General features: G+C 43.1%; 1 protein-coding gene across 1 annotated transcript in view; it reads right to left on the reverse strand.

The window, feature by feature from the left end:
• ADGRL3 (adhesion G protein-coupled receptor L3) overlaps window positions 1-25,004 on the reverse strand; it is a 338,557-nt gene that overhangs the window by 140,620 nt on the left and 172,933 nt on the right. Inside the window, exon 6 of the mRNA XM_075033579.1 lies at window positions 9,756-9,836. Within this exon, the coding sequence (XP_074889680.1) occupies window positions 9,756-9,836 (81 nt within the window). The remainder of the gene's footprint in view (window positions 1-9,755; window positions 9,837-25,004) is intronic.

Here is a 25,004-nt window from a genome sequence, read left to right on the forward strand (position 1 = left end):
ATTCCACTGTGAATGGCCTTCATGAATTTAGAAACCTCATCTTCTTTTTACTCTCCAACACAGATTATTTAGAAGAAGATTTATGGGCACACATTCCCTTTTATTCCAGAAAATGAAACGTAATTGTTTACTCAGTAACAGTATTATTTTGCTGGATGTCTACTACTAAATTTGTGGGCACAATACAGACATGCACACACACGTCTGTGCAAAGCAGCGCTCATAATGAAATGAAGATGAAACCAGGACTTAGAGAAAATCTAAAGGGGAGACAGCCATGAGAGCATCCATAATTGTGGTCATTTTTTAATGAAGAAAGCACAAGCAATTTTCTCCAAAAACCTGCTGCAGTGAAACAAGGGATATACTTGCTACAAATTAACATGCTTAATCTAGAGCCCTCTATAAGACTCATCATGTACCATATCTGCAAAAAGAACAGCATCCTCAGCTGGGTAAGGGCGAAGTCTTTTTGCCCCAAGTCCAGCTGGTTCTCTCCATCCCTGAAAGCTCCTTAGCCAACAGTCCCATGGCTGTTGCACCCTCATGCACACTGGCCCTATAACCCTTACAATTACATTTAAACAACCTTAATATCTCTTCTCAAAGGTAACCAAGATCTTTTAAATACTGCTTCTTGTGAGTTTTCAAGGGGAATGAACTATATCAAGCCAATCCGAAGGTGGTAACAAACCATTTGGAGCTAGAGGATAGCAGTCCTTGTCTCCTGAGCAAATATTGCAGTTATCAAGCCAAATTTACTTGGCTGAAAGACTTAAATCATGAAGCCTCTTATGAGGGAGCCAAGTTACAATCTTAGCAATGGGGCTCCATAACGTTTATCTGTAAATCAGTATTTAGTATGCATTTATTAAGGCTGGGATTTCCAAAAGCGCCTTTCAAGAGTGAGGTACCCAATTCACTGGCATACTTTTCCCTCCGAAATGGATTATATTACATCACTAGGATTCCTCTGTAACAAACAACACACAAAGGGAAGAATTAAAATTCAACAATCCGCTTTAAGGAAATTCAAGGGCCAAAGCGGGCTTTAACCCCAAACATTTTAGAAAGCATCAGACCACTGATTCTGGTGGAAATCTCTCATTTCTAACAACTTCTGATTCAACCCAAGATGATTTCAAGAGCCAAGAGCAGTAAAAAACCTGCTTACCTACAGAAAATCCCACTGCACAGCTGAAGAGCCATCAAATGAATACAAAACTCTTTTGACTCAGTGCTGTCAACAGCACTATGTCTAAGCCTAACATGATTCGCCTGCATGGGAAATCGGCTGCCTGCCTTTCTAGAGATGCATGGCTTGAGTCTGATGAACTTCAACGAAAGCATGCTAAACTTGCTCATTGACCAGTAAGATACATCTACATTTTATTGGAAGGCAGCCAGACTACACCACTGAGTAGCCCAGGTCTTTCTCAGTTACTTTTCCTAATTTGTCTTAAACCAGAACTTACATTTTTTACATTTCTTTTGTAAGGGTGATCTGCTTTCTTTAAACACATCATACATGCAGTGAGAAACAAAACCCACAGAAAATGAAAAGAATGAAATGAAAAGAATAAAGAAAATATTTTCCAGGAGAAGATGCTATAGATGTAACATAATATTCCACCACTGCAAATATTTTAGCATACATGCCACTCAGAAATCCAAGTCACAAGTCTAAGAAACTTCAATATTTTGTTAGATATACATACCATTCATCATCTAGTCTTAAAATAATTTTGTTCTGGCAATGGGAAACTCTATCAGACACTAAGAAGTCATCTACTATTATAAATGGTGTTAACTGGATAATTTTGCATCCAGATTTATACCTGAGGAAGAATAAAACAAATATTACCCCTGTAGCTGCAACAGAATAAAACATGTTTTCTCATTAAGAACATACCAATAATATAACAATAGTGCTATATCTGAGGTGGCTTCCTAGTTGTATTACTAACAGTCTTCCCAGACTTAAGAGTATTGAGTTGCTCTCCACCAGGGTTTTAACCCCAAAACAAGGCCATACACTAAAAAAATTAAATCATAAAAATGTATAAAAGGCATTTTGCAAAGGGACCCACGCCAACCTGATCCTTTGCATTTGTACCTATTTCATTTGTGAATATCCACAGGCCCTGCACAGAACAACTGAGATCCTATGTCCCTCTCTAACACACACATATGTTTCCCAAGGACTTCTCTAGAAAAACATTGTTATCCTATCCTCCATCCTTTCAAGTGATGATGACACACTTTATCACATACGTCATGGAGCACTTCTATAAATAGGCACCATACAACAACAGGAGGGAAGATGCAACATACAGCAAAGGAAGCAAGCAGCATGGCTGCAGTGGCACAGAAAGACTTTCCAGTGGCTAAGCTCTTTGTCTGGGGCAGAGGGCTCCCGCAGGAAGTGTTACCTCACATTGTACGCCTTTTTAATGTCTCCAGACAGGTAAAATGAAGGCCAGTTATGCCTCTCAATCAAAGCGCTGCAGCCCAATCCTATTCTCCAATCCAATTCCTATGGCTTAGGAAATCAGTGGACCTGAAATTTGATCTTTCATATGATTTATTTGCCACCTTCTCCCATTACACAAATACAAATATAACAGGCATTTTTCTGCAACCCTGAAGTGATTCAGAATTAATACCAGATGACAAAATGGACCATGTACCAGGAGGGGAAAAGTTACAGTAAAAGCTCCTTCCCATTAATGGGGCCATTCATTCATATGGCCACTATTCCACAGGGGAGCTGGACATAAATTATGTATTTGACATCTAGTTATAGACGATTATATCTGACATAATGAAGTTATAATGGAAGGAGTTTGCACATTGTTTGGTTATTAAGTGCCCATTTCTTGTCCCTGCACCAGGTGCAATGGTGATAGGCCATACAAATCATCCAGAAGAAATGCCAAAATGGGCTCCCTTACTGATAAAGCACCACACATGTTTATTAATTTAACAGCTTGTCTTATGTCTCCCCCATCTGCTCATTTAAAACAGTTATTTGCCCTATAAATATTTCAGAAAGAGAAGTGTGGCCAAAAATTAGTCTGGCAGAAAAGGGGAAAAAAAAAAGAAGTTTGAGAAGGGTCTCATGCTGTATGCAGCACTGCGCTCTTTTTTCCAGGTTGAATTGGTTCAATAGCTTTTTTTTCAAGCTGGTAATAGGACATTCACTTTAGATTAGTGATGCTTGAGGATGCACTGCCATAGCTGACTCTGCTTTCCAGCTGCTGCCACTGTCAGGTAGGTGAAAACTTCCACCACTGATGGCGAGTGGCATAGCTCAGTACAGCGGAAGATGAAACCCACTGTCAAAAGAATCTCTTGGGTGGATGTCCATGTCCATTTTGAGCTTATCAGGTCATATGGTAGCTTCAAACAGCCTACAAAGTATAACATTTCAAGGCATCTTTAAATCACAGTTCATGCTGATCTCCATAGCAAAACTCCTTTACAAGGCAGCAGCTAGCTGGTAAAAAAAGCTAGTTAAAAAGTGCTTTTTTTTTTTTTTTTTTTAGATGACTAGGAATAATGGAAAAGGTGTTAAACATCACTCAGACTGTTCTCCCTCACCCCAAAATCCTTAATATTTTCAAGTGTAAATACTTTGAACAGTTCCCACCAGTGTACAGGATTTAGTACTCCTCCTTGAGAGACTTTGTTAGCTCCAGCTTTCTGCTAGAGCGAACGCTGTTATCTTATAAACAAACAGCAATGCCCTGAGGTGCCCCTCTGCAATGAAAACACACATTCCAAAGAAATAAGAGCAACAGTTCAACACCATAGTAGAAAAGAAAACGGTGAACAGCATGCAATTAACTCTTTCTGACTATGGATAGCTACAGGACATAAAGTGGGACCTCGCAGATAATAACAAGCGAACAGGAGGACTGCAGGCTGGCTGCAAGATTGCCAGGAGCCCTGGCTACTCTGGTTATGATACTAGTTATCACCACCCATGATACATAACGAGGAATTAATAAATACGGAGCACAGCCCATGTTCAAAGCAGCTGCCTGCTTCAGGGAAATCAGTGTAGTCCAAGAAGGTGGATGTTTTGATATGGATCTGAGCGACAGCGACAGATTTTCGGAGGGGTCTGGATAAGACTGAGAAAAGCATTGCATCCTTATATCAGAGCTCACCATCTTCACGACCCAAATAAGCTCCATACCTGGCAATGCATTCCTGCATCGGCATCTACCACACTGCCCAAAACCCACTCTGTCGCCATGCTGAGCTGTTTGAAGACCCATCTCCAGCCTGGAGGCCAAGGGCTTTAAATGAGTCCATCCATCACGACAAAAAGCAGAGTTCAAATGAAAAATAAACAAACAGCGAAGCAACCCAACAAACAAATCTGTACACACATCTTCAGAACAAGGCAGCTGAAAATTCACAGTACATGTGAAGCTCGCAGTCATTGCAAAACCTTTCCACTGACCGTGCAAGTATGGTAAACGGTCATCCCCCATACAACTGGTGCAACACGTTACCTGCATGCCTCATATCCTCTGCTTGCCTGAAAAGCCACATGGGATGAGAAAATGTTGGGTGTGGGTTGCTGGCTTGTTGCACTGAGCACTCATACCCTATGTCGGAGTGAGTGAGATCCTCTGGTGGGCTCAGGGCAGCCATGAAGGGGAAGCCCTGAGAGCAACCATACTTAGAGAAAAGGCTGAGGAAAAGCAAAGAAGGAAACCCTCTACACGACTGAGGAAGAGCAGGCCACAATATAGCACCCCAGCACTGCATAGGAAAAAAATGGAATAAGGGTCCTGAGCATGGGGGACCACAAGCAGCATCCAGTGCATGGTCCTCTCTTGGCTCAGAGGCATCAAATTAGCCTCTCCCCAGGAAAACAGTATCGCCTTAAAGCTGGAAACATATAGCTGTAACTAACTCTAAAGGGAAGGAGCAGGATGAGTAAAAGTGGGACCTCAGAGAGAAGCAGAGGGAGACTGTAAAGGACTCTTGAGCTGAGCGAATGGCTTTCCCAGACAGAAAATGAAAAAGCCTGGAAACAGGAGGTGCCTGGCCACCAGTGGCTCAGAGCAGGGACTCCTGAAGAGCACCTCTCTCATGGCGCTGGACCCAGGGAGGAAGAGGCAGGAAAGCTCGTGTCTCAGGGCCTGGCGAGCACGGGATGCATGACCCCATGTGTCGGCTTGAATTAAAGCAAGGAGTGCCATTGGGCCTTGCTGCCTGGCGCTCCCCTTTCTCTGGACCTGGGAAGAAGGATCGGGGCTGTGCAATGAGCCCAGCTGTCAGATCCTCCCACATCATCTGCAAAGCCATTGACCCTCTCTGGGACCTTTGGGAGAGGAAAAAATAAAAGACCCAGAATGCATGCATCCAAAAACCTGCTCTACTTTTGGTAATAAGATTTTGCAGTCCTTCTGACATTCAGGAATGGTTCTCCCTCAGATGTTGCAAATGCAAAGGGGGAGAAAAATGGCAGAATGCATCCAGCTTCTAAAGGAAGAATGCACAAAGGGACAGGCCACTGAGCTGGAGAAGAAAGGGGGAAAACCGAGCAAAACCTCTGGCTGTCTCCCTGACATGCTGCCCAAGAGGTAGGGAGAGATTCTGTGTCTACGGAGACTGAACATCACAACTAAAGTTTACAGGAAAAAAACCCCACAGTGCCTTAGCTGGGGCCAAAACAACCTCTCTGGCTAAAGAAATCTGCACAGAAGGGTGAGAATCTCCCATCCCTCCTTTATTTGCTATAAATTTCTAGAACTGGGGACCAATACACAGTTTTGCTTATCAATTCATGTTTTGGAAATGTACTGACTTCAAGCGTATCAATCTCCACGACAACTGCTCCCTGAGCTTCAACTTTGAAGGAAACCTTGGCAAAATGCTAGCTCAACAGGGGAGGCGAGCTCCTCAGACTGCCTAGCTTTAAACGCCAGGCATATATTTCATGTTTAATATGATTCCACATATACGCTAAAATCTGCTTCTATAAAGCTTTATAAATAGTTTTAGTGTGTGGATTCAGTAAGTTTAATTCACTTATTTGCTGTGGTTTAGTACCTGGTAGAATTTGAGTCCAAACACTAAATTTAATTTATTGTTATATATGATAATTCCATAAAATCCCTTTCTAAGCCAGAGTATCAGCATCACCCTCACCTACAAAACTCCTTGCTATTGCCAGTAACCAGCAATCCATTTTTAAACACAGGTTTAAACTTCAGTCTATGAGATCACAACCTGAGGTCTCAGCTACCCCTGGAATTATTCTGCATATGGATGCTGTAAACAGTTGTGTAACTATCATGTAATCACGTTCAGATCGTTTGACTGAGAGAAGGTATAAAAATAATGGTTAACAGTGCTTTGTACACAGAACTAATTTTCAAACACCCTCAAATTAAAAACGGGGTGGGGAATAAGAAGTGTCTTGATAAAAAATGCTGATTCAGGGCCTCATATCTATTACTTGATTTACAGTGTCATTACTGTGTTACTGTACAGAGCAGTGGCTCAGAGTAATTACCCTGTAATGCACGATGACACTAATGTACTAGTAAACTACTGGAGTTTATACTCTATTCACTACTAGCATCAGGACTCTGAAAAGCAGGTAAAAACGCCCTGCATGCATAAACAATGTGTGTAAATGTCACCAGTGATAAAATTTTTAAAAAGGAGAAGGAAGAGGCAGTTACAAATAAATCTGCCAGCTGAGAATTGCAACTGCATAGACCCGCAGGAGCACTAAAGCTGTATAGTTTTTTAATAATATGGAAAGGAAAGATGCTTTTATACCCCTACCCTGGCTCTATTTCCATTTATTACAATTAAAATTGTATGGTGGCCTCTTCTTTTTGCCACTCTAAGTGCAACTTTGCACTGGTGTTCAGCACAGTGTGAGGGGGAATGTGAAAGGGAAATGAAGAGCATCAAAGCAACAGCCAAAAGCATTAGTGGTTTATGATGACTGTCATGCTCTTTTTTTAGAGTTTCAGCTACTGGAAATGTGAAGAACCAATGAGAGCTTCAGGACAGAGGTGTTTTTGAATCCTTTGTTTAAAACAGCTCTTGTGGTTCAAGATGAAGTTTGGAACATGACCTAAGCATGGTCCTGAGTCCTAAGGTGTCAGAAAATGGAGCTAAACAAAAAGACCTTCATAACCCTCATACACTTAGGAAAAAAAAAATAATCCTGATTATTACAATCCTGTAATGGATTTTGGGTGCTGAGGCTGCAAATGAGGCAGCAGACATGTAAGTAGAGCTACACATCTCAGATCCCAGGGCCAGGAAAGCCTTGCTCTTCCCCCAGAAGACAGTACCAATTACAAGTTTTTAACACCTCCTAGTCACCAGCTAACAGATTGATGCCTTTAGAGCTGGCTGCCTCCCTGGCCCTCTCCTATTAAGTTACACAAGGGGATTTGAGTCCTTTTACCAGTGCGTAGCAGCAGTAATATCAGTCCTTCCACCCTGAGTAGCCCTTCCTTTAAGATCTCTCAACTGGGGGGTGGAGGCCCTGGTGGAAGCAGTTAATGTAGCAGTTTGTGTTGGATAAACTCCATTTTACCTTCTCTGTCAGTGCTGCAACTGTTCTGCCTGACCCACTTTGCCCTGCTCCTGGTGGCAGTGCCATTCATCTTGCAGAGGTAGCTATGCCCTCACAAACGGCAGATCATTGAAGATTTTTGCTAGTCTTTGGCTCTTTTATCTTGGAGAAAGTAAGGCACAGCTTCTTTGGCTGCTGCTGTTCCAGCATCCTTGAGTCTTCCATAGCCTGCTCCAGACCACATGGCAAGGATTTACCTTGACCTAAGTAAGCTCTGATTCATCACATCTAACATCAAAGACAGACTTGGGCAAGAAGATCCTGGAAGTCCTAACTGTCTCTGCCTTACTGGAGTGCTCTGCTAAAAAAGCAATGTAGTACATTTTACCACAGAACTGGAGGTTTTCAAGTGGTTTAGAAGAAGCTGATGATCTTGACTGCATGTCAAACCTCAGGTCAGTTCACTCAAAGCCAAATGGAGGTTGTTGACTGCCAGGAGAATGTATGTGACCAGCCCATCTCACGACAAGACCAGATTTGGAGAAAGGACTGTGAATCCAGCATCCTCACACCCAAGCTCCACCACCCAGCACATGGTTCCACCTTGCAGAGATGCAAGAGGAACCACCAAGGAATAATAGCACTGAGGTTGCTTCTGTGCAGCAAGCGTCAATTCCTTATTTTTTGTTACTGCATCAGCTAAGAAAACACACATTCACACTTACAAAGGCAAAAAACCCAGCAAATGTTTACTTGATGAAGTTACAGGTCTAGCCACAAGGCTTACTCAAATCTAAGGGAGCCTTTCATGCCAAGAGCATTAACAGTATGCTTTCATTTAGCCCACAAAGTCCTTGGGCCGTTTGCAGGAGCAGTTTGCAGTTGCAGCTGCAATTCACCAACACGAAGGTTTTTCTGTCTCCCAGAATATTAGAGGTGGATAACGAAGTGAGATTTAGAAGACAGCTTTCTTCCTATGAGATAATACCACTGTGCCTATCCAGATCAATCCTGCATTAACACATTGCATTTTTCAATCATGAGCACTTAGAGAAAAACACGTGCACACGAACACATACTCGCAGCCTTACAATGTTGGGGCAGAATGGTGACAATCACTACAAAGATCACTCCGGTACCCCTTCTGCCACTGTAGCACCTTTGGAGAGTAGGAGAACGGAAAAATACCAAACCTAAGCTATAGTGCATCTCCCTGCTAACACGCTTTGGCTGTCCTCTTCCTTCTCTTCTCTTCTACTACAACATTCCCTGTGTTTGATGTTCATACACTTTTCTGGAGCTGACCGGGAAATACCTCTATATATCTGTTTGATCTTAGCTTTGCTATTATCCATTCCAAGAAGGACAAGCTGGTCATTTTGATATCCTACCTGAGTATTGACAACCTAATTAAAAGGAGCAAAGGGAAGTGTAAGAAGTCTGCGCCAGCACAGATGCTTGCTCTTGGGCCAAGCCCATTTTCCCAGGCCACAGAGGCAAACACTGAGGGTTCATCACAACACAGCCAGGGGATGATCCTCCAAATGGGGCAGAGAAAACAAGGGCTTACATTCATATCACTTTATTTGCACCATTCAAGAGAGGTACCTGTCTTAGCAGGGCTATTCTGCACTCACTCCGTATGTATCAGCTACTAGCATTGCTCCCAAGGGCAATCAGCTCACCTAAAATTTGAGTCATCCTCCAGAGTGAGCACGTCTCCTCACCAATTCTAGAAAAGATTTTGAGCAACGGCAATGTGGATTGAATCCAGGCCTCAACCACCGCATGACCGCTACTGTACCTTTACTCACCTGAGGGGCAGCTGAAATCTGCTTTTTTGCATCCTGCCACCAGCAGCCCTCCTGCCTTCGCACTGCCATTAGGAAGGAAAGGAGGAAGGCAGAGGGCGGGACCTAAGGTATACCAGTCCCTCCAGAAGTAAACCAGTGGGAAGAGCAAAATAGCTTGTGAACAAGATGGTATGTTCAAAGCTACATAATGGGGCACATGGGACATGGTCATCTCTCATACAGCTCTCTCACAGGAATTCATTTGCTACCAAGAGTGTCCTTGGATGGAGGGTGGTAACTTTACCATGGAGGCTTTATGAACAAATGAATGATGTGCACTCACGCCTACGGCTGGTTTGCAATGCACGTGCATGGAGACTGCGTCACTGACTCACCCTTTGACGGCGGTCTCTCCAGATCCGAATCGAGGTGGATTGGTGGGGCAATGTAGGAAACTTGCCCATGGTGAGCCTGCCCTGTGGACAAATAAGTGTTTTAGTTCCGCTGTTTCCTACAGAGATCTACCAGGGCTATAATTAAACATACAGTATTTTTATAGCACTGGATTAAAAACAGGCTTGCAAGTATTTTGTTCTATTGTGCATTTTTCACAATGAACTTCCATTTTGTGGAGACACCTGATGAAAAGTTGAAAACGTTCCCATTTCTTTTGCTTTTTCCATGCAGACATGGGTACTATGCTGAACTTTAGTTATACCTGCTTTACCACTACCACGTACATTTTGCACAATGTTCTCTTAAAAGGCCATATGCCACAGAAGACAACCGATTTCACACAAGCCCATTCAATCTGTTAATCTCACTTAACAGGGAAGCAAGCATTTCTGTGTCACAGCAATTTTTGAAGGAAGCGTGGTATGAAGTACAACTGCATCTGTTTTTCGCACCTGCAGAAGATGCAGATATCAGTTTGCAGAGCTTGGTATTGCCTTCACCTGGGTGGAAGCTTTTTGGTTCCCAACACCACCATGCAGTTTCCCAGTTGCTACAGACTCAATTCTTTTCCAGTAATTTGGAGGTAACTATATTGAGAAACTTCTATTTATAATAAAAACATGTTGTTATAATTCATCTATTTACTGTAACAATTTACAGGGTTGTTAATCTCTTTTTCTAAACATGGAAAGTTAATGACACATAGATTACGATAACAGTTAGAGTAACCTTCCCGTTTCAAGTAATATTCGTGCTGCAATAAAAGCAGTTGATTCCTCTTATGAGACACATTCCAAATAATTAATACAGCTCCCTGTTGACACTTGCTGTTGTTGCTCCAAGCAATTTCCAAGCTAGCGTCACAGGCAGCAGAGCAACGGTACAGTCTTCGGGCTTCTTTGTAATGACATCCAGGAATACCATGAGCGCAGTATGCTGGTGCACATAATATGTTGAAAACATCTCTTCAGGGGGATAAAATATTAATGGAAAGAGGGAAAAAGAAAGAACTGTGTCTGAATGGGCAGGATATATTTACTGCTTTACGCTGAGTCTGCCTCAGATAATTTGCATTATTAGCCATTACAACAACTGGACGTTATTCAGGTTTAAAATCTACCGACACATCATAAATTCTATATTTGCTTTTAAGTGCTTTAACATGGGAAATCTGCTTCAGGCAAACCCATAGCTAATAACGAGTTACCTTGCTTTCCCCTTCTCGTTTACATGTTAAAAATCCATTTGATTTCATTAGTGAGCAAAAGTCATCATTTAATAGCTGCTTGGTTCTGCACAAGAAACAGGCAGACGGTCTGCTCTCGCTCCAAGCTGCTCAATGTGCAGGATCAGTGCCCTTATAACCATAGGACAGGCTCCCCATTTGCTGCATCAAAGATACCACTGAAAAGCAAAATAGTTGAGGTTGGCAGGGAGGTCTGGAAATCACTTAGTCCAGCCCAAGGGCAACAAGAGCCCATGGCAAGTATCCAGTCTGATTTTTAGTATCTCCAAGGATGGAGACTCCACAACCTCTCTGGGCAACCTGCACCAGTGCTTGGCCACCCTCACAGGAAAAACAAAAAAAAAAGCTTTTTCTTATGTTTAAGTGTAATTTCCTGTATTTCAATTTGTGCCTCTTGTCCTGTCACTGGATGCCTTGAAGAAGAGCCTGGCTCCATCTTCTTTATTCCCCCCCATCAGGTTCTTATACACATCAGTAAGATCCTGATGACCACATCTGTTCCATGCTGGACAGTCCCAGCTCTCTCAGCCTCTCCCCCCATAGAGATGCTTCAATTCCTTAATCATCACTGTGGCCCTTTGCTGGACTGGGTCCAGTAAGTCCCTGCCTTGTAAGTCCTCCTGTACTGGCTAGCCCAGCACTGGACTCAACACCCAGATACGTCTCACCAGTGCTGAGCAGAGGGGCAGGATCACCTCCCTCGACCTGCTGGCAATGCTCTGCCTAATGCAGCCCAGAAGGCTGGTGGCCTTTTTTTTGCCCTGTGGGCACATTGCTAGCACATGGTTTGGGGTTTATTTATTTATTTTATATTTTTTAATCACCTGGTCTTCTTGGGACCAAGTGATCCCAAATACAAAAAAGAATGATTCTGCAGGCTTAAAGGGCTAGTCTGGAGTAAAGAAGATATATGCACAATATATAAAAGACTACAAACCATCTGTGAGTTTGTTTAGACATTCATTACAATTCAGTAATAACTATGGAAGTTTATGAATGTTTTATAAAAGCTTTTACCTAATATGGAGGAAGCAGTAGCATCAAATGCTCTCTTGTGATAAATGAAACAAGTTGCAGAAAGCTTTTATCTACTTGCTGCTGATGCAAAACACACTACTTCCAAAAAATATCAAATTTGACTTCTGTTAGACTGTATGCTTCTTGCAATGCTAATAAATCAAATTTGGGGTTTTAATACAGTCTCTATAAAAAAGCAATGCAAACAATTGTTGTGCTTCATTTTCTGGGCATGAATGCCAGCTTAGTTGCTCTTCAGACTCATCACAGTCTTCCCATACAAGGAACAAAGGCTCTCTACTGCTATCTGTGGCCCCAATTATATATCCAGGATCATGACACTTTTTAAAACTTTTGTTAATCAACAGAATGACATTTTTTCTTTAATTTTACTATTATTGGCAACAGTGACATCTGAGAGGGTTGAGGGAAGGGAGGCAAGGCCTGAAGCAAGCCCTAGCAATGGGACTGGTACACAAGCACAAGGAGAGAAATATGAGTCAGGAGGCCAAACCAGAGAGAGGTTCAGAGCAATGGTCCTTCTGGCTTTAATGGTATTACAAGTTCTGCCACCGACTCTGTTAAAAAACACAATTTTACCCAGTGGACCTATGTAAGACTTTGAGGCTGATATCACTGGTGCAGCACAAGTTGGTTGCAAAGACTGACAGGACAAGTTTTGCCAAGTGACGCCAACTCCCAGTGCCTTTTGTGTGAATTTTGCAGTTTCAGCTGCTTACTTCAAGCCCCAGCTCTAGGAATGAGTGACTCCAATCTTCCCCTCTCTAGTTCCAGCTACTGCAGAAAAGCACTTGAAAAGGGGAATGTGAAAGCCTTAATGAAAAAAGAACTGGCAGAAACACTCAACACCTCCCTCTCCAAATCACCCGGTCCTTCAGCTGTTTTTTCTGCATGTTGGGTCTGAGTTGACAACGGTGCAGTACCCAGAGGTGGGACATGGCCTCCCTTGCCTGCATGACCATCTCTCCAGCTGTCAGGCTCTCCTTTCTACCCACTCATCTATTAACCCACAAGCCTATTTGATCGACCACTCTTCGACCTGAAGAGCTTCCCACACACTAACCAATATTGGTCTAGTACATGTGCTTATAGGAGAGGAAATGGCTGGTGTCAAGTCCTTCCCAAATTTTGCAGGACACTCCGAAAATAACTGCACCTCTTTAAATAAGTGGGTCAATTTTCAGTTATTTAAAAAAAAGGAAAAAAAAGGCAGCTCCTGACAAAATACCAATGGTCAAGATGTCTCTGTTGCTAATGGAAAGTTGGGCATGCCTCTTATCATAACAGCTTGCACGGCCTTCTCCAAATCCCACCCTGACTATAACCATCTGGTATTTCTGAGCTGGCTCCCAGGTAAAAAAGTAAACAGCAATCAAACGTAATCATCAAAGTAACATGCGATGAAGTTGCCAATTTTGTATCTAATCGCTAAGGTTGGGCTCCGTTTCCCTTCTTCCTCTTGCTGGCGAGGTCCAGCCACCGACATGGCTGATGGCTGTGGCTCCCCATGAGCAGCAGGAGCAGGGCAGGGGGAACAACGGGCAACAAGGGCTAACTCTGGAAGACAACGGTGGGTCAGTCCTTGTCTGCTTTTTTTTGTATCATACCACAAGGATTCAGGTCTGGCCAACACTGCATAAATGTCAAAACCATCTCAGGTGAGATAGGGCAAGCAGCAAACATGACATGAGTAGCCACAATCTCCCTGTCTTCTGCTCACACGGCATCTCTCAATGAGGACAGACATACAGCATCCATGGTAGCCAGGACGTATGCACGTGCTGTGGCAATGGGAAAAGAAGCATGTTTGGCAGCAGCAATTTTGGGAGTGAAATATAGATATGACCTTGAAAGTAGTCTACCTGGTGACACGGCCTTCCTCGCGTAGAGGAAACGGGGGAGATGTTTGCGGATTAGAAAAAGTGCCTGGCTGGCCATTATTTTCAGGCCTGACATGAGAGACGCAACACATTTTAAAAAGCCAATAATGTAGAAGAACAAAGATAATGTTTTCTGAAGACTGAAGGAAACATAATAGCTTGGCCTAAGGGTTTTTTTTTTAATTTTTTTTTTAAACAGAACTGGATGCTCACAGACAGAAAATAAAGATCCACACATCTTCAAAATTCTGCCCCCAAGTGATTTAGTCATCTACAGATGCCACTATATAAAACTACAGAAAAAATCTGCAAATACATGGACTAACCATGGAAAGTAGCAACAAAGCAGTCTCACCTGTTTATCTATTAAAAACACTTTCCCCTGATCCTTTTTGAAAACATACCCACTGTTTGTAGCATCTAACAGGGCAGACCTCCCTCCTGACCCTATGCCGAGTTTCCAGTGCCTGTGACATCTGATTTTTCTGGACCACAACTCCTATCATCATGTATGCACATGGGAAACCTTTCTGCCTGGTCCTTGCTCATTCTCTACCTGAGATTTTACTGTGCACTGTTACAGAGAAAACCTGAATAGAAAACATAAGACCGGAAGATTCAAACCTCCAGAAGCAAAGAGAAAGAACACCAACATTTACTAGACTAAAAATAAGCCTTTTTAAAACATCTGATGAGAGACCTCTTAAACATCTGATGACTTGCCTGCTAAAGCTCAGGCATGGACAATGCCATGAAGATAACTAAAATCACCAGAATGGCTGGGCGTCACTTTCTCTACTCTCCTTTGCTCAGTGCCCATGGTACCGTGGTGGGCATGGACAGTCATGTACCTGAATTGCAGTTCTCCCCTTTGCCTGACCCAGCTCCAGCAGCAGCACTGAGAAGGCACCAGGAGATATAGTTTTTAAACAAACATGCTTCAAACTATTTGTCTCAAGGGGTGAGAGTCCCCTTTCTTTACTGTCCTCATCCAGAGGCGATCACTGCAGCACATTTTTTTTCTGCCATGTCAGACTGCATCTCTTGTTCAGTTTTCCATCCCTTTTCCAGCCTCTTTTGGTATGTTGTTTTCCATGGGCTCACCAGTTCTCAAGATCCTTCTTAGACAGCCTAGTTAGTTAGCATTTCATGCAGAGGATTTAATTTAATTTTGTGCTGGTACCTCTGACGACCCGGTGCTCCCATACACTGCCTCTCCTATGCCCCTTGCTGTCGGCACCTCCAAACGCAGCCACCTCCATGCACTTAATCCCTCATTCTGTTTGCCCACTTACTTGGATCACTAACGAGTTAATAACTGTGAAACTGCACATTGATACCTGAGACTTTGATTTCAGTTCTTCACATAATTTTTTTTTTTTTATAACAATGGGATGGACACATACTAGGTACACTGAATATATATTCTAAGGAAAAGTCTTGGAAAACATACCGACAATTTTACTAATATCTTTACAGATAAAGTATATGTCGCATGGTGTGGCCTTTTTTTCCATGTAAGTGAAAAACTCCATTTTTAAAAGCAGTCCAGTTTGACTGTGATGATCTGATCTGTAAAAAACAACATTACTTTTTGGCCACATTTCTGTAATCCTCTAACTGTTAATGGGATTTTTAAAAAAATCTAATTTATTATCTGACTGAAGACTACATTTCACTTTGTGGATTGCAGTTTCAAGGACCATCACTCTCATCCTCTTTAATTTCCAAAATTAGTACATTTTTTTTCTTGTCGTTTTTTCTCTACTCATGAGTCTTTTTGAACTCTATAATATGTAGGCATATATAAGAACATATGGAAAGAGAAATTAAAAAGCTGGTAGGTTTGCTAACAAACTCTTCTGACATGCCATTAAACAAATTTCATTCAGACTTATTACTCGGCATATATTCAGACTTCTCCCGGCAGCCTTTTTTTCTGCCTTTCATCAATGACTACCTTTACAAAACATCATTTCCTCACTGCCCACCCTTTTCCATTTTGCATTAAAAGCTTTCTTTTTAAATAAAGCTTTTATAAAGCCATTCCCTACCTCAGACATGTCAGAGTTAGCACTGATTCTGTCCACCGCTTCATTTATTCATGGACTTTTATGGAGTATCTCTCTTTCATGTGTACATCTCTCTTTCATCTTTCATTGCCCTTTTAACTCCTTAGGGTAGCAGTAACTCATCTGCTCCCTCTTCTTCTCTCCCTCCCAGGGTTATTCTTCTGTCCTTCTCTCGAAGTCATGCATGCCTCTGAATACAAGAAAACCCTCTTTTCCAAAGGGCTCTCTCTGACTACATTATCTCTGCTCTCCTGCCATTTTGCCTCTTGTATTTCATACTGGGAACCCTCGCAAGCTTAAAGCAACTGCAGCAGGAAAAGTAGGGTACCTGCAAGCATGGCTGTGCATGGAGGAACTGCTGGCTCCTGGTCATGGCTGCCTTCTGAAAATGGAGGTTACCAAAACCAGCAGCCTCAATGGGCATTGACAGAGAGCCTACAATCCACACCAAAGAAAGGGCTTTTGTGCAAAGCCAGCATAACAAGCAAATGTTTCTTCTCCCATACCGTTCTTGACAGGAGCAAAATTATAACATTGTAACCCTATATGTTGTTTAGCTATACATTGCTTTTGAAGCTGTCATACAATGTATATAATAGCAGCTCTTTCAAATGCCAATATTGTGTGCTCATGCATCTTATCTTACAGGTATAATTTAAAGTCTGAGTGCAAGGGATGCAGGACTGCGCCTTTTTTTTTTTTTTTCTTACTAAAAACCTGCTTTGATATATGCAATTTGCTTCTCTGCCTTCCAAAGAGTGGGGTCAACAGAAAAACTCACAAGGAACCAATTTGCAGACGAAAAGCAAGAGGTGGGTTCTCACCTCCCTGTCCCAAGCTGTGGCCAAGTTCCCCAGTCCTGACCAAAGCAACCTGCAGGCTCAGCCACGGGGGCTGCCAAACATGAAGAAAACTTTGGAGTTGAGGAAGAAAGCTCAATAAAGTATGCAGGGAGAGGGGTGAGCTGGGGGGATGTTTGGCTAAAGTCCTTGTCACACACGCATCTCATGTTTTAGAGTAAATGCAAATCCAAAAGCAGCGCCTGGCAGCGTGCTTGTGTGAGCAGAAAGCGTGATAAAATGGACTAGTCTTTTCCGAGAATGTACTATTCCTGCTTTGAATCTGTCACAACAAACAACAGCCTTAACCGTAAGAGGAAGGAACTCAAAATGGCCTTTTTCGATGACCAAACTGTCCCTCATGTGACAGCCATTACCTGGGAGGACCTAGGCTAGGTTCAAACTACAGGCAAAAATAAGGACAAAAATAATGCCAAAGGAATGGGTTAAAAACTGCCTAAGTATTATAGCAGCTGAAGCAACTGGAGGCTTTTCACTAGTGGCAGCTGCATATTTTCAAAGGAGCATTTAGGACTCAGAAACTCATGTCCCAGCTGAAGTCAGAGGTGAAGAAGTTTCTTCAAGTCACACTGAGATTCCTCGTTTTGCTGTGCAAACACTGTAATTTGTGTTTTGTGTTTAGATGAACCTCACCCCTCTGTTAAGGACTTAAAACATTTGATTTTGCAGCACCTTGGCTCCAGCGATGCTCTGCATCCTCCAGTGCACGTCCCAGAATTTACCCTGCAGTACGAGAGCCTGGTATAAGGGCCGGGAAGGAAGAAGAAGAAAAAAACCCGAGAAATATTTCACATATGCCATTATAATTAAACGATGTTAAAGACTTCCCATTTTCCCCCCAATATGGCAGCACATGGAGAAAGGTTGTATCCACGTCTGGCTTTCCCCAGCACCCAAGGCAGGGAGCTGACCTGCAGGGCTGCACATTTTTTGAGCTTTGCTCCCCAGAAGCTTGCCCAGCAGGCTAAAGAAGCACGACACATCATATTATTCTTACCCTCCCAGATGTGCTCACTGTACTATGAAATACAATTTACCAGTCACCTGCACTGGAAGACGGGGGAGGAAGACAGGGATTTTGGTGCAGAGGAGACGAAGGGATTTGGAGCAACGCAGTCCTCAGAGCCCTGGTTATGAATATTGGTAACCACAAACCACCCAGAGTGGGTTTAGCAACGGTGAATACAGCGAAGCCCAGGGAGGTTTTCTTGGCCACCTCTCAAAGATTTAATCTCATATGAAGAGTACTGTGCCAGCTCCTGCTGTCCTTCCTCTGCTCTTGTCCCAAAAGTCAAACAGGACATTTCAAACTGCCTTAGTGGGTCAAGCGCAGCCTGTTCTGCCTCAGATGAGGCTGAAAAGACTTGGGATGGAGAAGTTAGGAAGAGCTTTTTTGGGGAAACCTAGCCAAAGCTAGCCAGTCCATCTCCTGCAGAGGCAAAATTACTCCTTATTGTTGTTTTCAAAGGTATCTCCTTGGGGTTACCCACTGCTCCCTCCCAGACACTAAGCAGCAGATCTCGCCGTCAGAAGATCTCATCTTTGTTTTCCCTTTCTTGGGGGGGGGAGGAATCCTGCTTCCTCCCTGCCTGAGATGTTTCTGCCTTATTTTTTCCCTGTCATTTGCTATTTTCACCCTGCTTGTGCTCCTTTAGGGCCTGCCCTTTGCTGCTGTGCTCTTACTATCACCCACATTTCTTGTCTCCCCCGTCTCGCTTAGCTGGGCTCTCTCAACCAAGGGTGCTGCTTCATGTTATAGTTAACCCATTTCACAGTGGTCTTCCCTCCCCTGGGACATGGCCAGGCATTTCCATCCCCTCCCTTGCAGCAGATCTGGCAATTAGTTCAAGCACAGAGTGAGCTAGAGCTGCTCTGATGGAAAACGACCCACCGAAAACAATAATTACTAGTTTTCCACTGGCTCAATGAGCAGAACCAATCCAGGCTGCCGCGGCGGCAGTGCTAGATCTGATGTAAAGGAAAGGGCAGGAATACAAGAGCTAGGGGTGGGATGGGGACAGCTATCAGTTTAACCGTAACATAAAACTGCACCTGGGAACAGTAGTGGCATTGTATCTGGACGTCCCCTCCATCCCCACACCGCACTCTCTCCTTGCCCCAGGGAGACTCCCACCAATTGCATCCTTTCTTCGCTGCCTTTCAGACAGCTTTTAATCCACCTGCCAGCACAATTTAGAGAGCTACATCTCACAACTCTAGGTCAAGGGTTTTAATGAAAGCCAAATGCGTTACAGCATGCTCACTCCTCACAGGCAGAGCTTGGGACGCAGCCCTGTCTTTCTGTTACTTGTGCCGCTCTTGTTCACGCAGAAAGGGGAGCAGTGGAGGAAAAGAAGAAATCGGGCAGTAGCTCTTGCCATGTTGAGCTTAAATTTCAATGGCAAAGCATCTGGGGGTGTTGCCAGAGAAATCAGCTGAGATGCTGGATTACATAGTAGAAGACACATCTGAAGCAGACAGGTAGATCTGCAAGTCACCAGCCTGGAGACGGTAATTGAAGTGTCTTGTGGTTTCAAATATTGTGAGATGTGGTCCAAGAATTTGTCACTCTCGCTTTCTTCCATTTGTGACAGCCTATAGCAGATGTCCCCTCCAATTCTGCCTTTATTTTCCAGCCTGTATGTCTCTGTATGCATAGCATGGTCTCCATCCCCACGCTGTACTTCCCTGGTACTGCCTACACCTCTACTGCGATCCTCTCTTTCTCCTCCAGCACGTCCCGACCAGGTGAGACCTCACCTCTACTCACCTTCTACGTCAGACAAGTTTCTCTCCAGGAACTCATGACTGCAAGCCTCCAAGAAATAATTTCCAGGCACAGGCCTGCTTCTCTAGCTCCTGAAGTGCATCTTCTTGTCCAGCTTAATGAATCCCATCTTCCATAGCTACATGACCACCTACCATGCAAACCTTAACTCCTATCTTCCATGAGTTTCTGTGATTATTCCTCACTGCAACTGCAGCCCTGAAAGGACTGCCAGACAATAAAGCATTAAAGCAGTCTTCATTGTTACAGGTATTTTTATCAACTGTTCTCATTAAGGAAGTGCAAAGAGATGCGTAATTTGTTTTCCGAGCGGGTCAGTGCACCCTAACTTCATTAATCACTTCTTCTGATCTGCAACAGGAGCCTTGAGACACGCAGTACAGCCTGCTTGGCTCTGCTTCCAGCCTGCTGCCAAGCTTCAGCTAAAGTGCAGAGTCCCTGCAAGAGGAGATAGACTCCATCCCAAAGCGAGTGATCAAGCAATAAAAGAGATTAACACTATGTTATTTGATGAAGAAATGAAACAAGGGTGGGTATTTTCTCCATGACCTGAAAGACTGCAATCTAAGCCACCTCATCTTGTTTCTTTTTTTTTCTTTACTTCTTTCTTTCTTTTTGAGATAAGGTATGTCTCAGCATGAAGGACATGGCTGCCTGTAGAGAGATTTTGACAACTCCCCTCTGAGTGCTAAAATGCTGTCAGCCGAAAAACTGAGCTGTTTGGGCAAATTGATCCAGCTGACAGACTTCCTCTCTGTTTTTATGTTTTCTCTCTCAGTCAAAAGCCTCCTAAAGAATCCATGTTTTCAGTTCAATCTCAGAGAAAGGGGAGAAAGGGGAGATCACCTACTTTTGTGGCACTGTTCACCATTAACCTAGCTGGAAGGAAAAACCTGTAAGAGGAAGAGGAAGGTTTCAAAAGTCTCTCGCATCTCCCCATTGCACACTGATAGAGGATCTGAATACAACATTTTCCCTAACTCACATATAGCAACGGCCTACGGACTTTCTGACTGCTGGTGAGGACAGTCAATACATTTTGGGTGCAGACAGTAACAGCATAGGAAGCAGAGCTTTTAGGTCTAAGTGTATCTCCAACACCAATAACAGGCAAGCTGCTAGATCAGCCATCCAAAGAAAGCCTTACTGGGATTTTTTTCAGTAATCATTAGGAATCATCTCCCCCTTCCTCAGCCCAAAGAAAATGAAATCTAAGCATTTTTAAACCTTGTCCCTAGCTGTGAATATATCTGTAACCTTTCCACATCAGTGACAGTTTGAATACAATTTTTGATGGTCACATCCTGGGAGCACTCTTCCCACTTTATAGCAAAGATTAAGCATGTTCTTGTCAGTAAAAGAGCATCTCTTTCTATCGCCCTGATCGGGAACTCCAGAAATCCCCAGTCCTACAAGGTGAAACAGTGCCAAGCAGCCCAAAAGTGCCTTGCAAAGACAATTTGGGGCTGCCTTGTTTTTGCACCCCTTTCATCTTTGCATGTAACATAGCTTTATAACTCAATGACTACTGTCTTGCTCGTTGGGTCTTTCTCCACAGTTTTTCTAGCTGTGCATGATGTTTATTTTTCTTCTTTACCTACCTGCTGTAAACTCAGCTGGGGGAATCCATGCTCAATGTGGCCAATGTTTTACTTCTTTTTTTTTTAAGACCCATGCAGCAGAACTGCTGATTTATAGATTCAAAGAGATCTGAAGTCTGTAGCTTATCAATTTCAGTTTTGGTGAAGTCAGCTATGGACTTTATAAACTTCATTGTGTCCCTTTTCATTGCTTCATGAAGCCAGGAACAACACAGGAGGTTTCAACATCTGTTCCCTTCATGCTGCCATCCTACAGTTCTTTCTTTCTACATGGCCAGGGACTGAGAAGTTTGCAATGGGTCAGTAACTGCACAAGCCCACTGACTCCAAAATAACTGCGCTGAACACAGACCAGATGTTTCATACAAAGTCAAATATCATTTTTTAGTATCAGATATTCTGTATTTGGAACCTAAATTCTTTAAGGCCCTTCAAGCATGTCTCTAGATTATTCTTATCTTAGTTCCCACAATGTTACTGTGGGCCTTTGGATGACAGTTTTGATTATAAGTCTGCACACTGCCTAGAACAATAAGATCCTGATTGGTACTTCTTGAATAATACATATTAATTCTCGCCTGAGCCTCCTTCGCACTGTATGAGTCATGCTGGATGTCTGTCCTCTGCAAGGGCAGCAGACAGGTCTACAAGTGCACCGCTCTGTCTTGCCAGCGCTGGGGCAAGTGTCCCAAGGCACCGCCAAATTTCCTGATCCCATTGATCTAGCTGCATACACGCAAGGGGAAGAGGCATGTTACACTACATCGTTTCTGATGTGCCTGTCTGGCCCCAAAAAGGATTACAGGAGACATACAGTATGACTGAAAATGAGACCATGAGGTCTGAAAAGTACACCCAAAAGGTGGTGTGTTTCAGACCAGTTGAAAACTCTTTCAGCTCCTTCTGCCTCAGGCTCCTTGCTCTTTGCAGTGAAATATGCTGCTATAAAATTAATAGACATCTTTAGTTCTGAATATTTTCCTTTGCAACAGACAATATTCAAATTGTCCTCAGTCATATATTCCATCACCTCTGAAACACAATCACCCAACACCTCAATGCAAGAGAAATACTTTTTTTCCCTTTAGAGCTACGACCCCTTAGTTGCTTTAATTAATGTACAGATTTACATATTCATATATGCTAGCCCTGATCACCATCTCAAGCTAAACTTCCTCTAACAGGCTAACCCTTAACCTTGCATTTGGGTTTCTTAAATGATCTTTTGATCGAAGAACTGACAAACTCAAGCTTCAATTCTCTGGCCAATCTGGCCTCTGTAAGTGACATGAAGCAATTCCTTCACCCTCTTGTGACATGAGCAAGGAAGAAGAAATGCCAGTATCTCTGATTAGATATCTGAACGACATGGGATTCACAACTTTTAAAGAATTAGCTTCACACTGAGCAATGGTAATGACTATCTTGTTGCTGGGGAGCCCAGGATGGATACATGCTTGTCTTCCCTGGATTAGGGAAAGGAAAGAGCAACTCTGTTTAATCTTTCTTGTTTAGGGTTATATCTAATAGCATTTAGTGGATTTGGAGCCACTCACAGGGAGGTATGATTTCTGGGTTGGCTCCCTGGGATTGAATACACAGTCTCAATAATATCAGCCATTCCAGTTTTGATTGAAATAATAGTTTCAATTGAAGTAACATTGGTTGAATGGCACAGTGACTACTACAGCAAGAACTGTGTGTACACAAGAATCTGATATAAGACAGTATTTTGCTTTCAGCAACCTGTATCACAAACGAGCCCACTTGCTGCAGAGGGATTCTTGGAGCAGCACAACCTGCTAAAGAAAAGAAAAGAAAAGAAAAAAAAAAAGAAAAGGAAAGGAAAGGAAAGGAAAGGAAAGAAAAGAAAAGAAAAGAAAAGAAAAGAAAAGAAAAGAAAAGAAAAGAAAAAAGAAAAAGAGATTAAAAAGAAAACTTCCAGTGTGGAAGTAGCTGGGACCCCACTGTGGCAGTGATACCTTCAGAGCAGCATAAGCTCACCTTTCTAAACCCAGCCATCAGTCCTTAAGCAAACCATCTGAACCCTGGGCAAGCCTCAGCTGAAAGTCCACCTCCTTTCTACAGCCCCTACAGATGGAGGGGAACACCACTGAGGAAGGTGGCTGCGCTGCTCTCTGTGCCAGTCTACCATTTCAAAGTGAGTTTAAGCTCCTTTGCACAGGTGACTTCTTTGTGCAGGAGTTCAAGCTTTCATTGTCCTTCCTTCCAGGGATGACTTAATTAGAGATGGGGTTTCTTGCAAAAATTACTGGATTTCAGGAATCATGCTGTTGTTATTTCCAGGCAAATCAAACAGAAGCAAAGAGGGACAGTAAATAGGGGGGGAAAGTCCCTAAAAAAAGAGATAAACTGGCACATCTATGAAAAGGACAAGACTTGCTCACCTTCACAGCAGGCTGGAGACCCTGGCGTCTGATCCTGTGTCGCTATGTTCAGGGAACAAGTCCTCTGAAAGCTTTTCCTTTGCAAGAAGCCAGCCAAAAATGTCCAATTAGTTTCATACAGATGAGAGGCCAGATTGCAAACGCCCTGTTACTTGACACAAAGGTGGCTTTCTGCTCAGGATAAACAGAGATTTAAAAACCACTAGAAGATTTTATTAACGGGTGAGACCAAAACAAGGAAGTGATTGCAAGAAAAAGTGGAGGGCAACAAAACATCTGTGCTGTGGATTGAAGGCAAATACCTACACTTTCCGCTTTACAAGCTGGATGAGCAGGGAAGCAGGTTTTCCCCAGGTACCTCAGCCAGGCTGATTACAAAGGTTACAAATGACTGGAACAAGCTTAGACCTCCTGGGACAACCAGAAGAAAACCAGCCTGTGAAAAAGCCTGTTTGTCAGGTGCTTGAAATGACATTGCTCAAAAGCTAGTGCTGGGAAGACATTTTACTGTCAACCTCAAGCATGTACAAGTCAGGAGACACATCCCCAAATTCTGAGATTACATGCTAAGACTTTTAAGCCAAAAGCAAAGAAATATTACGGATTTAGGCTTTTCCTTACTGTGCCTCAAAGTCTTCAGGAACTGTGTTTTAAAGCTTCTCTTTCCAATTAGAAATGCAAGAAGACTTTTGTACTTTTAAACAGAACTGAAAATCCTGTGATCACAGAGGCTGAGGCTCTGGAAAAACCATCACTGAGCTCAACAACATGGTCACTAGATTTGACAGCCCTTAAGTTTAACTTCAGAGAGCAAAACGTAGAGCCCATCTTTGTGAAAATTTCTATTTTGGGAGGGGCAGTTAGAAAATGAAGAAAGCAGAATATAGGCCCAGACGCCCAATCCCCCAAGTGATGTGGTAACAAAGTCAGCCCGCTGGACTTTGCACTGGAGCAGATGAGCGCTTATGTACTCTGTCCTACCAGATCCGCTGAGGATAACTTCCTACAAGAAGGTTGATGATAAGTTGGGAACAGGCACATCGTTAAACAGCCACAGCACTTGGGCAGCTCAAGTCTGCTTAGATTCATGGCACCATGGATTAGAGCCATACATTTTAGCTATTCATGGTGTACACCAGACACATGCACAGAAACGCTGTGACAGCTTGAGTTGTTCAGTGGGACAAATCATATTTAAAACAGCACGTCAGGTTTTGATTAAACTGGCAATTAAGCAAGCAAAGAGCAACACGCCCTGGGGTTGCAGAGAGGATAAGCCAGTTTCAAGACAAATG

The sequence above is a fragment of the Buteo buteo genome, chromosome 1, assembly GCF_964188355.1.
Source record: "Buteo buteo chromosome 1, bButBut1.hap1.1, whole genome shotgun sequence".
Taxonomy (NCBI): domain Eukaryota; kingdom Metazoa; phylum Chordata; class Aves; order Accipitriformes; family Accipitridae; genus Buteo; species Buteo buteo.